Genomic DNA, 17,683 nt, shown 5'->3' with positions numbered 1-17,683 from the left:
TGCATACAAGGCTAGTTTATGACTGCGTGAGCCTTAAGAAAAATCACATCATGTTCAAATGCTTAGTTAACATGATGGACATGAAGTTTTATGCCCTTTGTAAAAGAAACACACATTTTCTAAAACATTTTTCATTATGCAGTAATATAAAGTTTTAAATAACCAAAATGTCGAAATTATTACATTTTAATTGTAGAAGAAAATTATTTTTATATTAATAATTATGATTATTAATATTAACAATAATCCATTAATATAAATTATTTTTTATAATACCTTGATGTTGAAAAAATTGTATATTGTTAATAATAATAATACATTACTGACAATACATTATAATTGTATTTATTTTATTTAAATTATTTTCAACAAATTGGAGTTAAAAATATATTAATGTATAATAAAAATATATCTTTTAGATTCTGGGACTGGTCACTATTTTATATTTTTCAAAAAAAAATTTTTTTTTTGCTATTGAACATAAATATGAGGTTTCATAATTAATGTATAAAAATAATTGTACACAAACTAAATACAAATTATGCAAAAGAATTGTGCAGAAATTCTATTTAAAATAGTTTCCTGTCAACTACTCAAATACACTGTCAATAAAATAAACCTCTTATACAGACGATGCTTATGTTCACAAACACCACACCACCCAGACTAGTTTTACATTATGCATTCTGAGAATCTGTGTGCATGAAGAATGCAAAGTTGCAGAATAAAACCTCAAAACACCCTATGGAAAATAATTCCCACAATGTGAAATTAAATATATATATGAAGAGTTCAGATGCAAAAGCCTCTAAGTGCCATTTGAAATTTTCTTCTAAAATGAACATTTTTACCAGCCTCTTGTGTGTAGGATCAGTCATTTCACTTTAATGGCAATGAATAGGTTCTTTTCCATTAAAGTGAAATAACTTAACATAAACATTGGCGCCTGATAAAATTTCTAAGTTTAGAAGAAAATTTAAGATGGCACTAAGAGGCTTTTGCATCTGAACTCTTCATATATATATATATACACAAGGCATATACAAGGCAATTCCCATTATATATAAGACAATTCCCACAATGCAATGTCGTCTACTTGACCATCCATAGTAGAAAATATACAGTACTGCACAGTATGCAGTAAGTAGTCTGCTAGTATTTTTTAAAACTTCATATATATGGCAAATGAGTCTCTTAAGATCCCAGCTCTCCATGGCTATGCAGCAAATGCATGTGTGTGTGTGTGTGTACCTGAAAGAAGCCCGGAGGAACGGGGCCGACCGGCATACCCTCTCCTGGGGGCATGTTTCCAAGGACAGGACTCGGAGCTGCCGCTGCACTCTGCAATCACACACACACACAATTCTAGTTAAACACAAACATGCAGCCACCGGCGCTTCACCACTCAAGGACAAACACATACACCCATAAACAAACAGTCCCTGGAGCCAAAATCTACATCTCTTAGACAGACACATGGATACTGTCAACAGCTGCTAACCACCAGAAGAACTGGCTTTCTGTCTGGAAACCCTCTCAGCTGCCTCTGAAAAATACAAGCAAGCAGGCGGGGATGGTAGAGGTCAGATGACACATGAAATGAGACAGGATTACTCTGTCTGAGGATGCAGAGAGCCACGGGCGGCCGCGCGCCCCATGCAGGGAGCTAATGAGGAGGCCGTTTAGGGTCCTGTGCTAGACTCAGTAAAGCACACACTCAGTGCTAGAAGAGAACGGGTCAGTCGTGGATGGATGATGGGTCATCATGTGGACCTTAGGTCTCCCTCTGGTGAAGTCTGTACTCACAGGTTGCATCCCAGTTCATTCAGTTTATTTATTTAGATAGATAGATAGAAAATGTGACAAAGTTGTCATGCTACATTGCTTCTCATTGGAAAAAAGTGCTGGAAAAGCTGCATTGCTTTGCAAACACCCGAGCCGTAGTCACGCTACTGAAAAATGCAGTTAAGTTAGTAGCACCTCTGCTTTTAGTTACAGTTAACCTTGTACGTGATAAGTCTGCGTGTTCAGTAATGACCAAAATCTTTGTTTTGACATCTGACAACAGCCGTCAAGTAACAAACCGCAATGTTTTATCTAGCACGAGGGGGCTTGTAAGTTGGATTGGCACACACCGGCACGGCTGCAGCGCCAAGACCAACTGTGCTACAATGACTAGAGACTGTGTGTGTGTGTGTGTGTGTGTGTGTGTGTGTGTGTGTGCGGAGCATTACTGACATGCAGAGACACACACACACACTTAGACACAACAGTCTGATTACCCTTGGCACACAGGGAAATGAGCAGGGGAAATGCACTCATATCCGCCCAGTAATAAAGAAGTTGCTGGCAAATTGAAGGTGGAGATGTACGAATCGGAAGGAGCGTTTTCTAATGCTAGACGGCTACATGATGAAAACAGCTACAGCGCTTTCAACAACAGTTCACCTAGATCAACAAGACATAATAACAAATCATAACCGAGCCAGAGTGGCACAAACGTCCGTGCCGTTTTATATCGACGCCGAAGCCATCTTTTGTGGTGGTAAATAAGATCCCGCAGCGAGGGGCTGAATATTGTGTTTTCCTGCAGTAATGCTGAAGTCTCATCTCCTGATAGCAGCGGCACAATAATGAGCCTAATGCCCTCCGTGCTGAGCAAGCACTCTATCAAAACTACCAACAAAGATAAACTAACGTCCCTCAGCTCTTCACAGGTCCACAGTCAGTCATAAAACCCTCGCCGCCGAGGGCACGGCAATAAAATCTGGCCTCTGATTAGAGTAACTTTCATTTAGCGTGCGTCCCATTCAGGGGAAACCAAAGTGGCACTAATGTAATAAGAAAAGATGTGTGACTGTCTTAAAAACGAGCTGATAAAATCGTTAACGGTGCATTTACAGCGGGTGTTTTTAATACAACTGAATATTGAATGCTGTGTACAAGATGTGCCGAAAATGACTTGATAGAGATTCACCGACTCTCTCATGCACAATTAAACGGACTGTTCACCCAAAAATGCACTCATCCTTCAATCATATTAATTTCAGTTTTGCAGAACGTCCTAAATAGACAGATACTGTCAAGGCAAAAAGTAAAATGCAAAAGTAATAATGCATTACTTACTAAATACCGCAATTAGTTACTTTTTCATGGAGTAATGCAGTATAGCAATGCATTATTTTTAAAAGCTATACTTACCCAACACTGCGTTTATATATATATGATGGAGCAATTTTTTTAATTGAATGGTCGAACCATTTTTATTAATGTATTAATTTTTGAGTGAACTATTCCTTTAAGATAAAAAAACCCCATTACATTTACCTTCTAAAATTCACTTTTAAAGGGGTCATATGATGCGATTTCATGTTTTCCTTTCTCTTTGGAGTGTTAAGAGCTGTTCATGCATAGATAAGATCTGTAAAGTTGCAAAGATTAAAGTCTCAAAACCAAAGAAACATTCTTTATAAAAGTTCAGATTCTGCCACGCCTTCCTAAAACGGCTCATTTAAACACGCCCCCACATGTCTACGTCACGATGTGGGAAGATTTGCAAAACACCGCCCAAATGTATATGCAAAGAAAGAAGGCGGAACTATTATTCTGGCTGTAGTATTGTTGCTGCCGCCATGTCCTGGAGACACTGTTTCTCGTTGTGAAAGCACTTTGTTTGGGCTTCCAAATGGGCACACAACTAGAAATCAGTGGTTAAGTTGTATTTACAACACTGTTCCAGAACAGTTCAACACGAGTGTGTGCAGCGCATTTTACAGAGGACTATTTCCTGAACCTGGGAGAGTAGCTTACAATGTGAACACTATGAATGGCTGTGAACACTATAAAGTGGGGCAATTCCAACGTCGCAAGGACAGTCTGGTGCTTCTGACTCACAGCCTGCAAATACGTTTCAATATTTAAAGAATTTGCCACTGACTATTCAAACGCGTTTTGAGCAGTGCAGAGTAGTGCTTGTTTGGCGTTTCTCCGATCACAAATGCAGACATGCTGTTATGTTTGCGCGACGTAAAAAAAACATACGAGTCATTATAATCAGTAATTATGTCCCCACTGAATGCAACAAATGCCTCGTTTATAATGGGTTTTATTGTTTTAGTCTCGTCGCGCACGGCATCACAATACGGCGACGGGCGTAACATTTCCGTCTCACGCTTAAGGTATTCGGCCAATCACAACGCACTGGAAAGCTGGCCAATCAGAGCACGCCTCGCTTCTTAGAACGATGAGCTTTGTAAAAATCGACGCGTTTCAGAAAGGCGGAGCATAGAGGAGCAACAGTAATGTACAGTATGTGGAAAATAGTTTTTTTAACCTCGTACCACAAACAAATTGCATTACACCAAAACAATGTTCTTTTTAGCAACATCATATAATTCCTTTAAAAATGTGCCAATCTTTGCAAATAACAACAACAATAAAACAGCCAAAGCAAACAATCGATGTAAACAAGCACTTAAGATGTAGCTTGGGTGCAAATAATACTTGCCCCACCTATTGTAAACCTACCACCTTTTGGCAAAGGCATTTGTATTATGAATTATTGAGTGGTTACTTTTCAGGGACTACAGTTACCGTTTGGCTCAGTGGCACCTTGGGTTTAATTCAGCCGTTTCTTAAGTCTTCAGTTAAGTGTAATGGGCCTGTAAGCTTTACATTCTTGCAACAGAGAGCCTGAAGTGCCGAGTGTAATAACGCCATTCTTGGAATTGTGAGGGAACTGATAAAACGCACATCCTGCTGGGAGTTTATTTAAGAGAAGACGGAAAAGGATTAAAGCAGCGTGGCTTGACGCATATTCGGCACGCCGGGTATAGCTTAACAGCTATTTAAGCACAGGTTTAGCTTTAAAACCTGTCAACAGTAGCACAAATCCCATTGGTGAATGCTGTACCGCAATCATTTGAGCTTCTAGTTCTGCAATCTTGTCCCAGTATGCCAGACCCAGGTCCGTCCTCCTGTGTCCAGTCTACGAATGTTAATTAAAGGACTTCTGACAATTAACAACTCAACAGCCTGCCGCGGGAGTCCCTCCACCTGTGCTGCCCACTTGATTCCTGGTGGTTACGGAGTGTGTTCCCGATTAGCACTGATTAATGAAATCAATTACCTGCGACAGGGAGCAAGAATGAGTGACTGGAGAGTGCTGGACTGCTGACGGACGGTCCACTATCAATACCAGAGACTCTAATAACTCATTGGTGTTACTTGTGTGCACTTTTTTGTGCTGATTACTGACCAGTTTGTCGTCAAAACTCTGGTACAAACTGCATAAGATACCTTCATGTAGGAATGATCTCATTTACAACATGAGCGCATCCACAACACCGTCATAATGGTCAGTAGAAAACTCTTCGACTCTGACTTTCTAACCTATAAATTAGTGTTGTTATACTATCATATATAGTATATTTTGCAATTTTATATTTCTTAATGTTACAAATTATTTACTAAATCATTGGTTATTGATAATAATAATAATAATAATAAATGAATTGATTTTATTATTATTCAACAATTTAACAACAATAACAGTAGTAACAATTATAAATAATATTATTTGCAACAAAAAAAATCACTAAATAGGCTACAACTCACAAGCAGAATCTTCCGAAGAGGACTTGGAGGCAGCAATAGATCAGTAAAACTGAATGTCTTCTACTTACAAATACCTTCTTACAGACGGTGTGTTATAAGAGAAGATCGATTCAGTATGCTGCTTTAATGAAGCTTTATCCAGCCTTGATATACAGTACAAACAACAGGCTGTCAGCGTTTCACACAAGCAGTCACAACAGAACAAATTCACCCTCTGAGCCCAAAAAAGCTAATGGTTTCAACATTTGTGATTCTTCAGCATTGTTTTGATGCACAATAGCAGCATTATCAGTCCCTGAGTACGACATTTGGGTATGTTAAACAAAAACCCCTTGTCAAACAGAATAAAGTTGAATCGGATGGGTTTTACTTATGTTTACAATATCCACAAACAAGCGCTCTAACTTTCAGTTGCTATCAACATTTGGGAAACATTCCTAAAAGCTGAGACAAGAAAATGACCTATAATGTTTCTCAAAGCGTAAGATGTTGTAGATTCAATGAAGACTGTAACCAAATCACAATTTGACAAATGTTATTAATAATTTAAAATACAGTTAAGCTGCAAAAAAACAAAAAAACATTTGAAATGAAGCTACACAACAAGTTACTAAAAATGTAGCTAAATACATATTTATAAATGCTTAAAATAAATCTAAAAATAAATAATAATTTTAGCAATCAAAGCAATATTCATCTGAAATAATAATGGTGACAGGAACAATTTGGCTAAATAAATATAAATGTTGCATTTATATAAATATGTAAATATTTAATTTTAATAATACATCATTTAAATAACCTGAGCTAAATCTGAATTGTTCTGAAAATCTCAATAAAAACAAAGAAAAGACTTCTGTGCAGAGACTAAAAAATAGCTAAATACATATTTATAATAATAATAATAATATAATAATAATAATAAATATTTAAATATAACAAAGTGTGCAAGGATTGTACTAAAAAATAGCTAAATAAATATTTATAATAATAATAATATAATAATAATAATAAATATTTAAATATAACAAAGTGTGCAAGGATTGTACTAAAAAATAGCTAAATAAATATTTATAAAAAAAGTAATTAAAGAGAAAAACACCAAAACTAAATCTAAAAAAAAAATAGAAAAAAGAGAAAATATTTATAATATAATGTAAATATTTCATTTAAATAATATATCATTGAAATAATTTAAGCTAAATCTAATCATCGACTTCTGAGCAAAGACTCAAACGAATCAGTGACTCATTGAAATTAATCTGTGGAAGAATTCGCATTCTTAATCCACAAATAAAAACCCACTGTATTTGCTAGAAAAGTAGTTGTATTTGCCATAGTCATGCCGAGCTATGGTCTCGCTACTGAGAAAAGTAGTTGGTAGCATCACTATTTTTAGTCACGCCATAAAGCTGCAAGCTATATTTTGTGTACTAACTGTAATACAGCATGTTAAAAAAGCAAAACTACAAATGTTACGGAGACTGTCAAAGTGTGGCGCTTCAAGCTAATCCAGCCAAGAAATTTGGATATAAAGTAATTAATTAAAAACATTTTTTTTCTCTTTACTGTTCCCATTTAGTAGTTTGGGAACATTGGACGCAGCCTGCCATGAACATCCATCTGTTACCGCATAAAACGGCAAACCACAATATATTAGCAACTGAATTGCTTGTAGAAGTGACTAACATGAAGAAAGCACCTCCCATGATGCACCTGGGGTTAGTTAAGGGCTTTTGGAGATTTGGGGTCCAATCCTCAAATCAAGCCTCTTAAATGGGATAGCACACAGTCTGGGTCACCAGCATGGGGTCCTGGCACGGGATTGAGGGGCTAATGGTTACCCCACTGCACTTCCCCAGGAGGCAAATCTGGTAATAAGCATCCCGCTCTGGCGGCCAGCTTCGGTGCCAGCTCTGTTGTATAAGTGGACAAACATTTGGACTGGAAGTTTCTCCTGGGAAGCCGACAATGCTGCTGGCCTGAAGTCTGTTCCGTCTTTGTTTTGGCAGGAGCGCTCGACGCACATTTGTCAACGCTCTGCGATGCCTTTGCAGTGACGATTAACGGCTCAGATCGGAATAAAGATGTGATTACTGCGAGAACTCCTCCTGCTGTTCTGTGTTGACATTGTATCTGCTCTCACATTCATTCAGCTGAATGTATAAAGTTCACCTGAGCTCACATACAGAGAGACTAAATAAACAAATAAATCAATAGTACTTTGTGATGTACTCTTATGTTCACAACATAAAAAACATTAATATATTCAGGGCTCAATAATGTCACTTGCCTTATTGGTCTAGCATGATATCTATGTTTTTATTATTTTATTTATTTTTTTGGATCATCATGAGCATGCTTTTTTTTATACTGCAAAGTAAAGACTCGGTTTCCTGTGACATCTGGTTGTGAATTTGGCTTGCCAACTTTTAAACTTAAAAAAATAAAAAATTGTCATAATTTGCTCACCCTCATGTTGTTCCAAATCTCTTATGGGTTTGAAACAACTTCAGGGTGAGTAAAAAATAAAATTTTAGTTTTTGGGTGAACTCATTTTAAAGGTGAAACGATCTGACTGGCTCACATAGAGTTTTTTTTTTTAAATTCAAAGAATGTATAATTTTAGTAACGTATCACTTTGGGTTGAAAATGTTGTCATGAACACCATCGTCTTCCTGCAAAAGAGTTTATGAATTTATTCCTTTATCATTACAGCAATTTTTGATTTTCAGTAATTGCAAATCCTTGTTGCAAACTGTCTTTATAAAGAGAAAACTTACCATATATATTTATGTGTATGTATTTTTAAATATTTAATTAATTCATTTCTATATTTACTTTCATTCTGTGCTGATATTTTGCTCATTATCTCAAAATTAATTTAAACATTTCTCATCACATTCTTCCAAGACAATTTTTGTTTTTAAATATCGTTGTTTAAAAACAGATATTAAATAATAAAAAAAATATTTTATTTAAAACTTAAAATTAGAAACATAATTATATATAAATTAAATTAATAATAATAATACAAATAAATTGTTTGTATTAGTGCCAGTAAAAATATTGGCAAAGCAAGTAGAAATCTTCAGGGAAAAACAGCCTTACTGTTAAATCCCTGATATGACCATCCGTGTTTACATAAAAACACAAATACCGTATTCATCAGCTTTAGTGGAGGCGTTGTTATCATTTATCTGAAGAGGTTAGCCATTCATAACAGAGATCATTACATGGTACAGTAGCCAAAACAACCTGTTTATTTCTAAAGGTCAGAGAGAAGGTGAAAAATGATCGCGTTAAACCAAAACTTGCCAAAAAAATGCTGCATAATTAAATAAATATCTAGTAAAATACGGCCTCTGTACAGAACCTAAAAGGTGCAGTAAACACCCGTCCTATTTGGACCATTATACTTAATGTCAACAGCCATAAGCCAATTGTTACAACAGGAAACTTTTAGGAATGAGAAACAAGACGAGGGCTAACGTGAGAGCTAAATATACCCAGCTTCCTACACCGGAGACACATTTGCAGCCATTTTCAGCCGAAAAACAGCTAAAGTAAATCATATGTATTATAACTTAATAGATGCATTTTGTCATTTTCAGTTTTTGGCCTGTTGCTAAGTGGTTGCTAGGGTGTTCTAGATCTTAGATAGGATTTGTTTGTCCTTTTTTATTAATAGTAACAGTGATGCTTGCTTGAAAGTGATTGCTAGTGACTGTAAATGATGATAATACTTGAAATATAATTATGCACTTCAGTTGAACATATTACTAATGACCAACGATTACAAGTGCCATTAAAAACACACCTTTGCATCATAAAATGGATTCCCAACAAAACTGAATAAATGTTTTATGAATCACCAATCCCCTTACGTAAGCATATTTCCTATCGACGGTGCACTAATGTGCGTCCATCAGACGATATATGTCAGTCGTGGGAATCGGTGATGTCATGGTGTTTCAGGGAAGTGAAGGCTAAGACAGAGCCGCATACTCAATGGCACAAGCCCAAGCTGCTAACAATCACATCAGGTCCTCATTTCAAAGCCCAGATGAAAAAAAGAGGTTGCCTAGGAAACGGCTCCAGTGCACTGCACCTCCCTGGAGGACCACCAACGCTAGACGAGGAATGAGATCCAAGCGCTCACCCGGAATAAACCGCACTGTGTCGAAACTCCTCCATCCGACTAGAGCAATTACAGCCGACTATTAAAGTATCGTCTGCAAGTTCACATAACACATGTGACCACAACAAAGCCGTCGTGTGGTTTCTGACAACACGAGCCGCACGTCGTGGCTTCCATCCCAATCGCTTTGTGGTCGGTAGGAGGTTGATAAAGGGAGAACTCGGAGAAGCTACACAAGAAATAAAAAAAATCACAAATTAGATGTCTTTAACATCTCAATTGTTTTTCCTAAACGACATGGAAAGCAAACTAAAACTCTCAGATGTTTTCTTGAGGACCAAGATCTCAATACTCCTCTGGCGTTTCAAAAGATGCCTCAATAATATCTCATTCTGTGCTCAGATATCTCAATATAAACTCACATATTTCTCCACTGATGCAAACAGGTAAGGGAGGAAAAAGGTGAGAGCATTGCTCGGATCAAGGGCATGCTCCACACTGAATTTGTTTTAAAAGATATTAGCTTTACATGCTCATTTGTAGTTACTTTAAAGTGCCCCTATTATGCCATTTCCAATATTGCCTTTCATGCAGCGTGTAATGTAGCTGTATGTGAATGTAAACGATCTGCAAAGTTGTAAATCCGAAAGTGCATGATAAATAAAGTTTTTGTCTCCAAAAATAAAGACTCGACTCTATACAGCCTAAACGAGTCGTTAGTAATTCGAATCCCAGTTCCGTGATGGTTACACGCCACGTGGTAACACATTTTCAAAATCATAAAATATAAAAAATATGGCCATCATGGCCTAATGGATAGAGCGTCGGACTTGTAACCTGAGGTTGCGGGTTCGAGTCTCGGGTCCAGCAGGAATTGTCGGTATATAAAGCTAAAAGAACGACAGTAAGCTTTCAAAAAGTGTTTTATCTTTAATCTTGTAAATAGATACAACATCGTAATATATGAAGGTTTGTTTAGTGTGTGTTTCACCATGTTTGCAATAGATTTAGTGTTACTAGTCATCTGCTATCAAGATCAGTCCATTCACTATGATGTATATGAAAATTGATTCCTGTTTATTGAAAAGAAGTTTGTAATACATTCATTTCCAATCTATTTACTTATTTTATTTTTGTTGCACTATTCTTTTTTCCTTTGTATTTGCAGGTCGTGTACTTGAATGCATCAAATAACAACCGGCTTCGACATCATACCAGCTCTTCTCAGAAGCAATCCAGAAATTTGGTACAACATTTGAATTCTGTTCTGGAAATGTATAGTTTGTTTTTTTCTTCTTTAAATCAGGGTCAAGGGAGACCAAGTGCTGGAGGATGTACAGATTGCCAGGTTCATGTTTTCTTCAGGAGGCACTGACCAACATGGTTTCATATCTGGTAGTTATCTAGTTATTTACTGCACGTGCCAGCATCAGTGGTGCGCTTGCTTATTAATGGCATAGATTTGCCGCCATAGACTGGGCCATCTGACCAATCGGAGTAGAGTAGGGTCACGGAAAGGAGGGGTTTAGAGAGACTGAATCTTAGAACTGCTTCGAACGAATCATTTGAGAATCGCTGGAAAAGGAGGCGATATTAAACACATATTTTGAGAAAACATAAGCGTTTTTTCACCTTGCATGCATGTCAACCTATTATAGGAGACTCCCAAAACAATATTAGGAGCCTTAAAAATGGCATAATAGGGGCACTTTAAAGGTATTTTTTTATTGCATCTCCAAAACTGTAACAAAAACAAAACATACACATTTTTAATATCTTGTTGCAACATTTGACAAAAATCAAGATTGAATATATTTGGTCAAAATCCCATGTTCTAAAATATGAAGTGCTATGCAAGCTATTTAAGACAATATATATATACCTACTATATTAAGGATAGTAGTAGCTTTTTATTTAATTTTTTCATTGATATGTTTATTATTGAAATGTTGTTGTTATATGCATGTGTTAATTTTATTTAATTTCTTTATTTTCTTAAATATGTGGGTAGATAGTATTTATAGAGTTGTAACTTTTTAGTTTTAGTTACTTTTTCTTATTTGTAAGTCGCTTTGGACAAAAGCGTCTGCTAAATGACAAAAGTAAGTAAAAGTAAAGTAAAAGTAAGACAATATTGTCTGATTAGACGGCAACACTGACCTAAAATGCAAAATGATTGCCCTCTCTCTTCACCGTGCCCTCATCTCAGACCTCAAATACATCAAATATTACCTTTTTTAGACAAAGTTTTTGAAGTAAAGAGTAAAGAACTTATTGAAAAAAAAAAAAATAATTCTTTATTTACCCTTGTAAGATCACCCCTAAAAACACTTTCTCATTGGATGTAAGTAAATCTCATAGGTGACCTAATTTGATCTCAAAAAGGTGAGGAGTTTGCATCTATGTTCTCAGAAACACAAACAGAAGCCCTCCTGCTTCTCAGATGTTTCTCCTGGATAAAGAACCCTAAATAATTTAACATTTGCATCCTTTAGAGCTTCATAAGCATTGTAGGTCTCAATACAATCACATCTGAGAACCATCATAAAAAAACGAGCTCTATTTAACATCTAAACGTTTCTACTAGATGAAAAAGAGTAAATTAAGACTGATGCTTCTCAGATGTTTCTTCTGAAAGAAAAAGACCAAAGTTTGGTAAGCGTTGTGGCTGTCATCACAATTACTTTGTGGCTGGTAAAGGGTGAACTTTGAGAATCAACTTTGGAAATCTAATCACAAATTAGATGTCTTAAAAAAAAAAATTGAGACCCAGACAGAAGCCCGCTGCTCATATGCTTCTCCTGAAGAAAAAAGACCCCATGTTTCATGAGCATTGTGGCTTTCAATACTTTCACACTGTGAGAGTGCTTTTCACCAGTGTTGTGCAAGTTACTTCCAAACTGTAATACATTACAGATTACCTGTTACTGTTATTTAAAAGTAATCCCTTACTTTACAATATTACTGTCTCAGAATTGTAATGCGTTACAAGACTCCTTTATTACTTTTAAGTTACTTTCACCAAAATAACTACAGAAGTAGAACTTAACTTTCTAAAATGACAAAGTGTTTATATTTCGTTCCGGCGTTTTATTAAGTTCATTTAGAAATAACGTTTGGAGCATTTTTTGTTCATTAAATACGTTTTTTCTTTCTTAAAGTAACGACCAAGCGGCCAGCGGCAGACCGATCAACTTAGCCTTCTCAAATCATCATGACTAAAATAAAATCTATAGATATACTAAAACAGTTCAAGCATATAACAATGTTTAAACGTTAAACCTAGATAAATGTGCGCTAGAAGTCTGCTACCCGACCCGAGCCCGACGGGTCCCGAAAAATGTGCGGGTTTCGGGTCGGGTTCGGGTTAATGTTTATTGAACAGCGTCGGGTTCGGGTCGGGTTCGGGTTTGTAACTAAGAAAAACTAAATAGGCTATATATAGTTTGCGTGCCGTGTGCTTTGCCTGCTTGCTGTGTTGTGGTGACCGGCACGCGCGAGAGAGAAAGTTGCGTGCGCAGATGTGCAATGTGCATCTGCTACACAGACCACAGACACACAGGCTCTACCTGTGTGTCTGTGGTCTGTGTAGCCCAGGGGTGGGCAAACTTTTTGGCTCAAGGGCCGCACTGGGTTTTAAAATTTGACAGAGGGCCGGCCCAGTAGCAGATTATGAAACACGATCTCATGAAAGTGCGTATCTATACCACAAATTAATTTCTAGTGCCATTTATACACCAAAAATGTTTTTTGCATGCATATGCTACGTAGCTGTAAACCCCTTGGTTAGGATTAGGGGTGCGGAGTGCGTGCCTATTACACCCCATAAAGTGCGTATCATATGCACACGAAAACTGCGTATCATAAGCACTACAGATACAATTCGTGGTATTCGCGCTTTCATGAGATCGGACTGAGCAAACACATTTACGCTGTGGCAACGTCTGCGCGAAATTCAACAACTGAGAGACGACATTCTGACAATACATTTTTTATGCTAAATATCCCCCATTTAGCATGTTATGTTTTGAGGTTAATTTTTAATTAGTCAGATGTTAGATAACCTCGGGTTCGGGTCGGGTTCGGGCTTAACATGTAAATGTATTTGTCGGGTCGGGTTAAATGATCGCGGGTACGGGCCGGGTTCGGGCTTCAGTTTAAAGCCCGTGCAGACCTCTAATGTGCGCTGCATCAGTAGTTTGGAGGCGCCAGCGCAATCAGTTGCAATTTTTTTTCAGTGGAAACAACTTACGCCGTAATTTTTGCTCATAAAGGTAATCATTCGTAACTGTAAAGGGTCTACTTTTATTTGTGTGCACTCACAATATCAACAAAACGTCGTGCTTGTATCTTGAACAGGAGCGCTTCACAAAAATGAACCGAAATACATGCCTCACAGACATGATAAATATATCTATAGAAAGCTTGAAATTACTACTTAACGAAATAAATAAAAACAAAAACTATTTAATATAATCGTTATCCGTGAAGATGCAGTTCTCTCTAAAGGCGCGTCTAACGAGGAGATGGCGAATCCTTACTATGTCCCGCGGACACATTCATGGTAATTACTTTTGCTGGGGCTTTTGCTTTATTGGTGTATTTGAAGACAGAACTCTTTATCTGCGCTGACGGCTCGCTGCGGGACACTAAACACCGTCGAGCCGCAGCACAGACTCATGTTATTTCCACCAGCAATTTTTTTTTCATCAATAATTGATGGATGTCTAAAATATAAAGATAAGGAGAAGCCTAAAAACAGGCTCGAGGACCGGCCCGCGTCTGAACTATGATGTGAATATTGTCCCGAAGCCCAGCCCTAGGGGCGTAAAAAAGTCGGAGCCCGACTATAAAAAATAAATAAAAATTAGGGCTAAAAGTGTGTTGAACATGTACCGAGTAAAATATTACTGAAAATTGATTAGTAATGCCTTACACTACTGCGTTACAGCAAAAAGTAATCCGTAACTGTAATGCATTACTTTTGTAACGCGTTACTCCCAACACTGCTTTTCACATTGTTGATTCTTCAATGTGAACTTCAGCATAGGAAAAACAACCCAAATTAGACGTCTTTAATTTCTCGATTGTTGATCCTAGACAGCAATGAGGCTGAAACAGAGACCCTTTTCCTTCTCAGATGTTTCACCCTGGAAAAGCCTTCAATAATTGAACATTTATTTCCTTTATAATTTCATAAACTTTGTGGCTTTCAATACAATCCCATATGAGGACGGTACAGGGCGAACTCTGAGAATCAACACAAGAAATAAAAGGCACAGATGAGATCTCTTTAGTATCTCGATTGGTTCTCCTAGACATATTGGTTCTCCTAGACATGGGGGTGGTGATGGCGCAGTGGATAAGACACATGCCTTTGGTGTGAGAGACCCGGGTTCGAATCCACTGTGAGACACCAATGTGTCCCTGAGCAAGACACTTAACCCCTAGTTGCTCCAGAGGCGTGCGACCTCTGACATATATAGCAATTGTAAGTCGCTTTGGATAAAAGCGTCAGCTAAATGAATAAATGTAAATGTAGACGAGATGAAGAGCAAATTAAGACTCTAATGCTTCTCAGATGTTTTTCATGAGATAAAAGGCCTCAGTAATCCTCTAGATCTTCAATAGATGACTCAATATCACATTCTGTGCATTTCTGTCAAATATTCACTATGCACTTCACATACATTTAATATTTAATGTGTGGTCATATGTACCTTTTTATTTTATCAAATTTTCGTGGAAAAAAATCCAGTCCAAGTAATCGAGAATTTCACATGAGGGCCAATTTGACATGCATATTCTTTATGTTGACCAACAGAAAGCTGCTTGCTTTGAAAGCGACTTCACATATCACTATATTATAGACAATAGCCTTTTTGCCACAAGATTTTGCCAAATTTTTGCTAAAATAGACTAACATTTCTCATCAAATTCTTCCAAATAATCTAAACTATGCAGAGTTTATATTGAGATCTTTGATTACAAACTTTAATTTCTTGGAAAATCTAGTAATCATGCTGTGAATAAAATATAATAAAATAAAATAAAAATACTAATATTATTACTGATGTCAAATATGTCTCAAGAAAAGATAAATCTGTGAAGGTAGAAAATCTGTAAAGCTGGCTTCTGAATGTTCTTTCCTTTGGGGTTTAAAAAAAATATAAAAATAAATCAAATAAAAATATTATTATTGACGTTAAATATGTCTCAAGAAAAGGCAAATATGTAAAGGTGGAAAATCTGCGAAGCTGGCTTCTTTTGGGGTTTAAAATAAAATAAAATAGCTAATGTGACCGTACCTTCACTATACGTCAACAACTGACTTATTTTTTAGGACAAACATCTGAGATAAAGGTGATATTTAAGGGTATAACTGAAGGGTGTGAGCTCTGGCATCAACTACAACAGAGGCCATGTGGGGTGACAGAAGGGTGGTTCCTTTGGGTGGGGTTGGATTGGGCTCAACTGAAAATGTCATGCTCTTCACATACGTCCCTCCTAGATGATTAAACTCAGTTTTAACTCTCTAGAATCTAACCTGACTTCAGGGCTCAAGAAGACAGGTATTCAGTCCAGCAGATGCCCCATAAACCCAGTTCCCCCACACATTGTCCAGTCCATCTCTGGTGTTGTTAGTCAGCTAATGGGCCCGTCCCGTTCTCTGCAGCATGAGCTCATGGTGCTGCTGTGGCTTGTAGGTCTGGCCACGTCTGCATGGCAGGGCTGTGTCATCTTCGGCGCCAGCGTGAATGTGCACTCCAGTGTTTTATCAGTTCATCAGAGGTCTGGATGCGGCTCAAGGCTGCTGGACTGCCTCACTGCTGCTGTAAATATCATTAACTCTTAGATATGCCTCCTCTTTCTCAGTTTATACATGCGAGTGTGAACAAAGTAGCACCCAGTGGAAAACTTTACCGCTCAGAGATTGCTCTTTCGGAGTTTAGGAGACTTAATAGATTTATCATGCTTCTTTTATATAACAACATTTGTAAGAGTAATAAAGTTAATCACAAATGAGGCAACTGCTTGCATGCAGTACAGATTTAGAGCTATAAAATTAACATAGACTGCATAGCTTGGATTATTAGAAGAATTTGATTAGAAATGTTAAGAGTTTATATTGAGATCTAAAATAAATAAAAACATATACTAATTAATATTAGTAATGCCACGTGTCTCAGTAGAAAACTGTTAGGTTTAAAATAAAACAAAATAAAATAATAAAATTAGTAGTAATCCCTAGTAAAAAAAAGTTATGTATTTAAAACACATTTATTTCATACTAAGTATAGTTCAAATCTATTAACATATTTACTGACCGATAACTCGAGACCTACTGATATAAACATTAATGAAAATGTATTTGGAGTATTGCTTGTGCACAATGCACATTTATTATTAATAAGCCTAAAATGTCACTTTTGATGAGGATTGTATAATATCGCCCTTAAAATGTAAAATTACGCCCTTTAAAGTGTACCTGAAGTATACTTGCAATAGTTCCACTTTAGCACAAATCAAATATACTAAGTATGTCTTTAATTGGACTTCAGCACTACTTCTGCACAATTAAAGTGCATTAAGTACAAAATTAGTTGTTCCAATTTAGCAGACTTTAAGTATAAGCAGTTTAGTACACTAAAAGTACAACTGCAGGGCATTTTATTAAGTACATTAATATGAAAATGTATTTGTAGTATATTTAGCATGAAATGAATGTCACATTAATGTCACATATAAAGACAAACCTGTAAAGCTGGCTTTTGATTTTTATTTCCTATGGTTTAAAATATAATAAAATAAAATAATGAATATTTTTTGAGGCGAAAAATCTGAGAACCAGGAAAATTAAAAGGTCTCCATTTGCTCTTTATTTAAACCTAATTTCTGTCATGGAGAAACAATTAAAACATTATA

General features: G+C 36.6%; 1 protein-coding gene across 2 annotated transcripts in view; it reads right to left on the bottom strand.

Moving 5' to 3' along the window:
* LOC306863867 (single-stranded DNA-binding protein 2-like) overlaps positions 1-17,683 on the bottom strand; it is an 81,201-nt gene that overhangs the window by 27,315 nt on the left and 36,203 nt on the right. For both annotated transcript variants that reach the window (XM_079407438.1, XM_079407439.1), the window contains one exon: positions 1,252-1,341. In XM_079407438.1, the coding sequence (XP_079263564.1) occupies positions 1,252-1,341 (90 nt within the window). The remainder of the gene's footprint in view (positions 1-1,251; positions 1,342-17,683) is intronic.

The sequence above is a fragment of the Barbus barbus genome (assembly GCF_936440315.1).
Source record: "Barbus barbus genome assembly, chromosome: 45".
Classification (NCBI taxonomy): Eukaryota; Metazoa; Chordata; class Actinopteri; order Cypriniformes; family Cyprinidae; genus Barbus; species Barbus barbus.
Note: the sequence above shows the minus strand (reverse complement) of the source record. Positions and strands in the feature narration are given on the sequence as shown.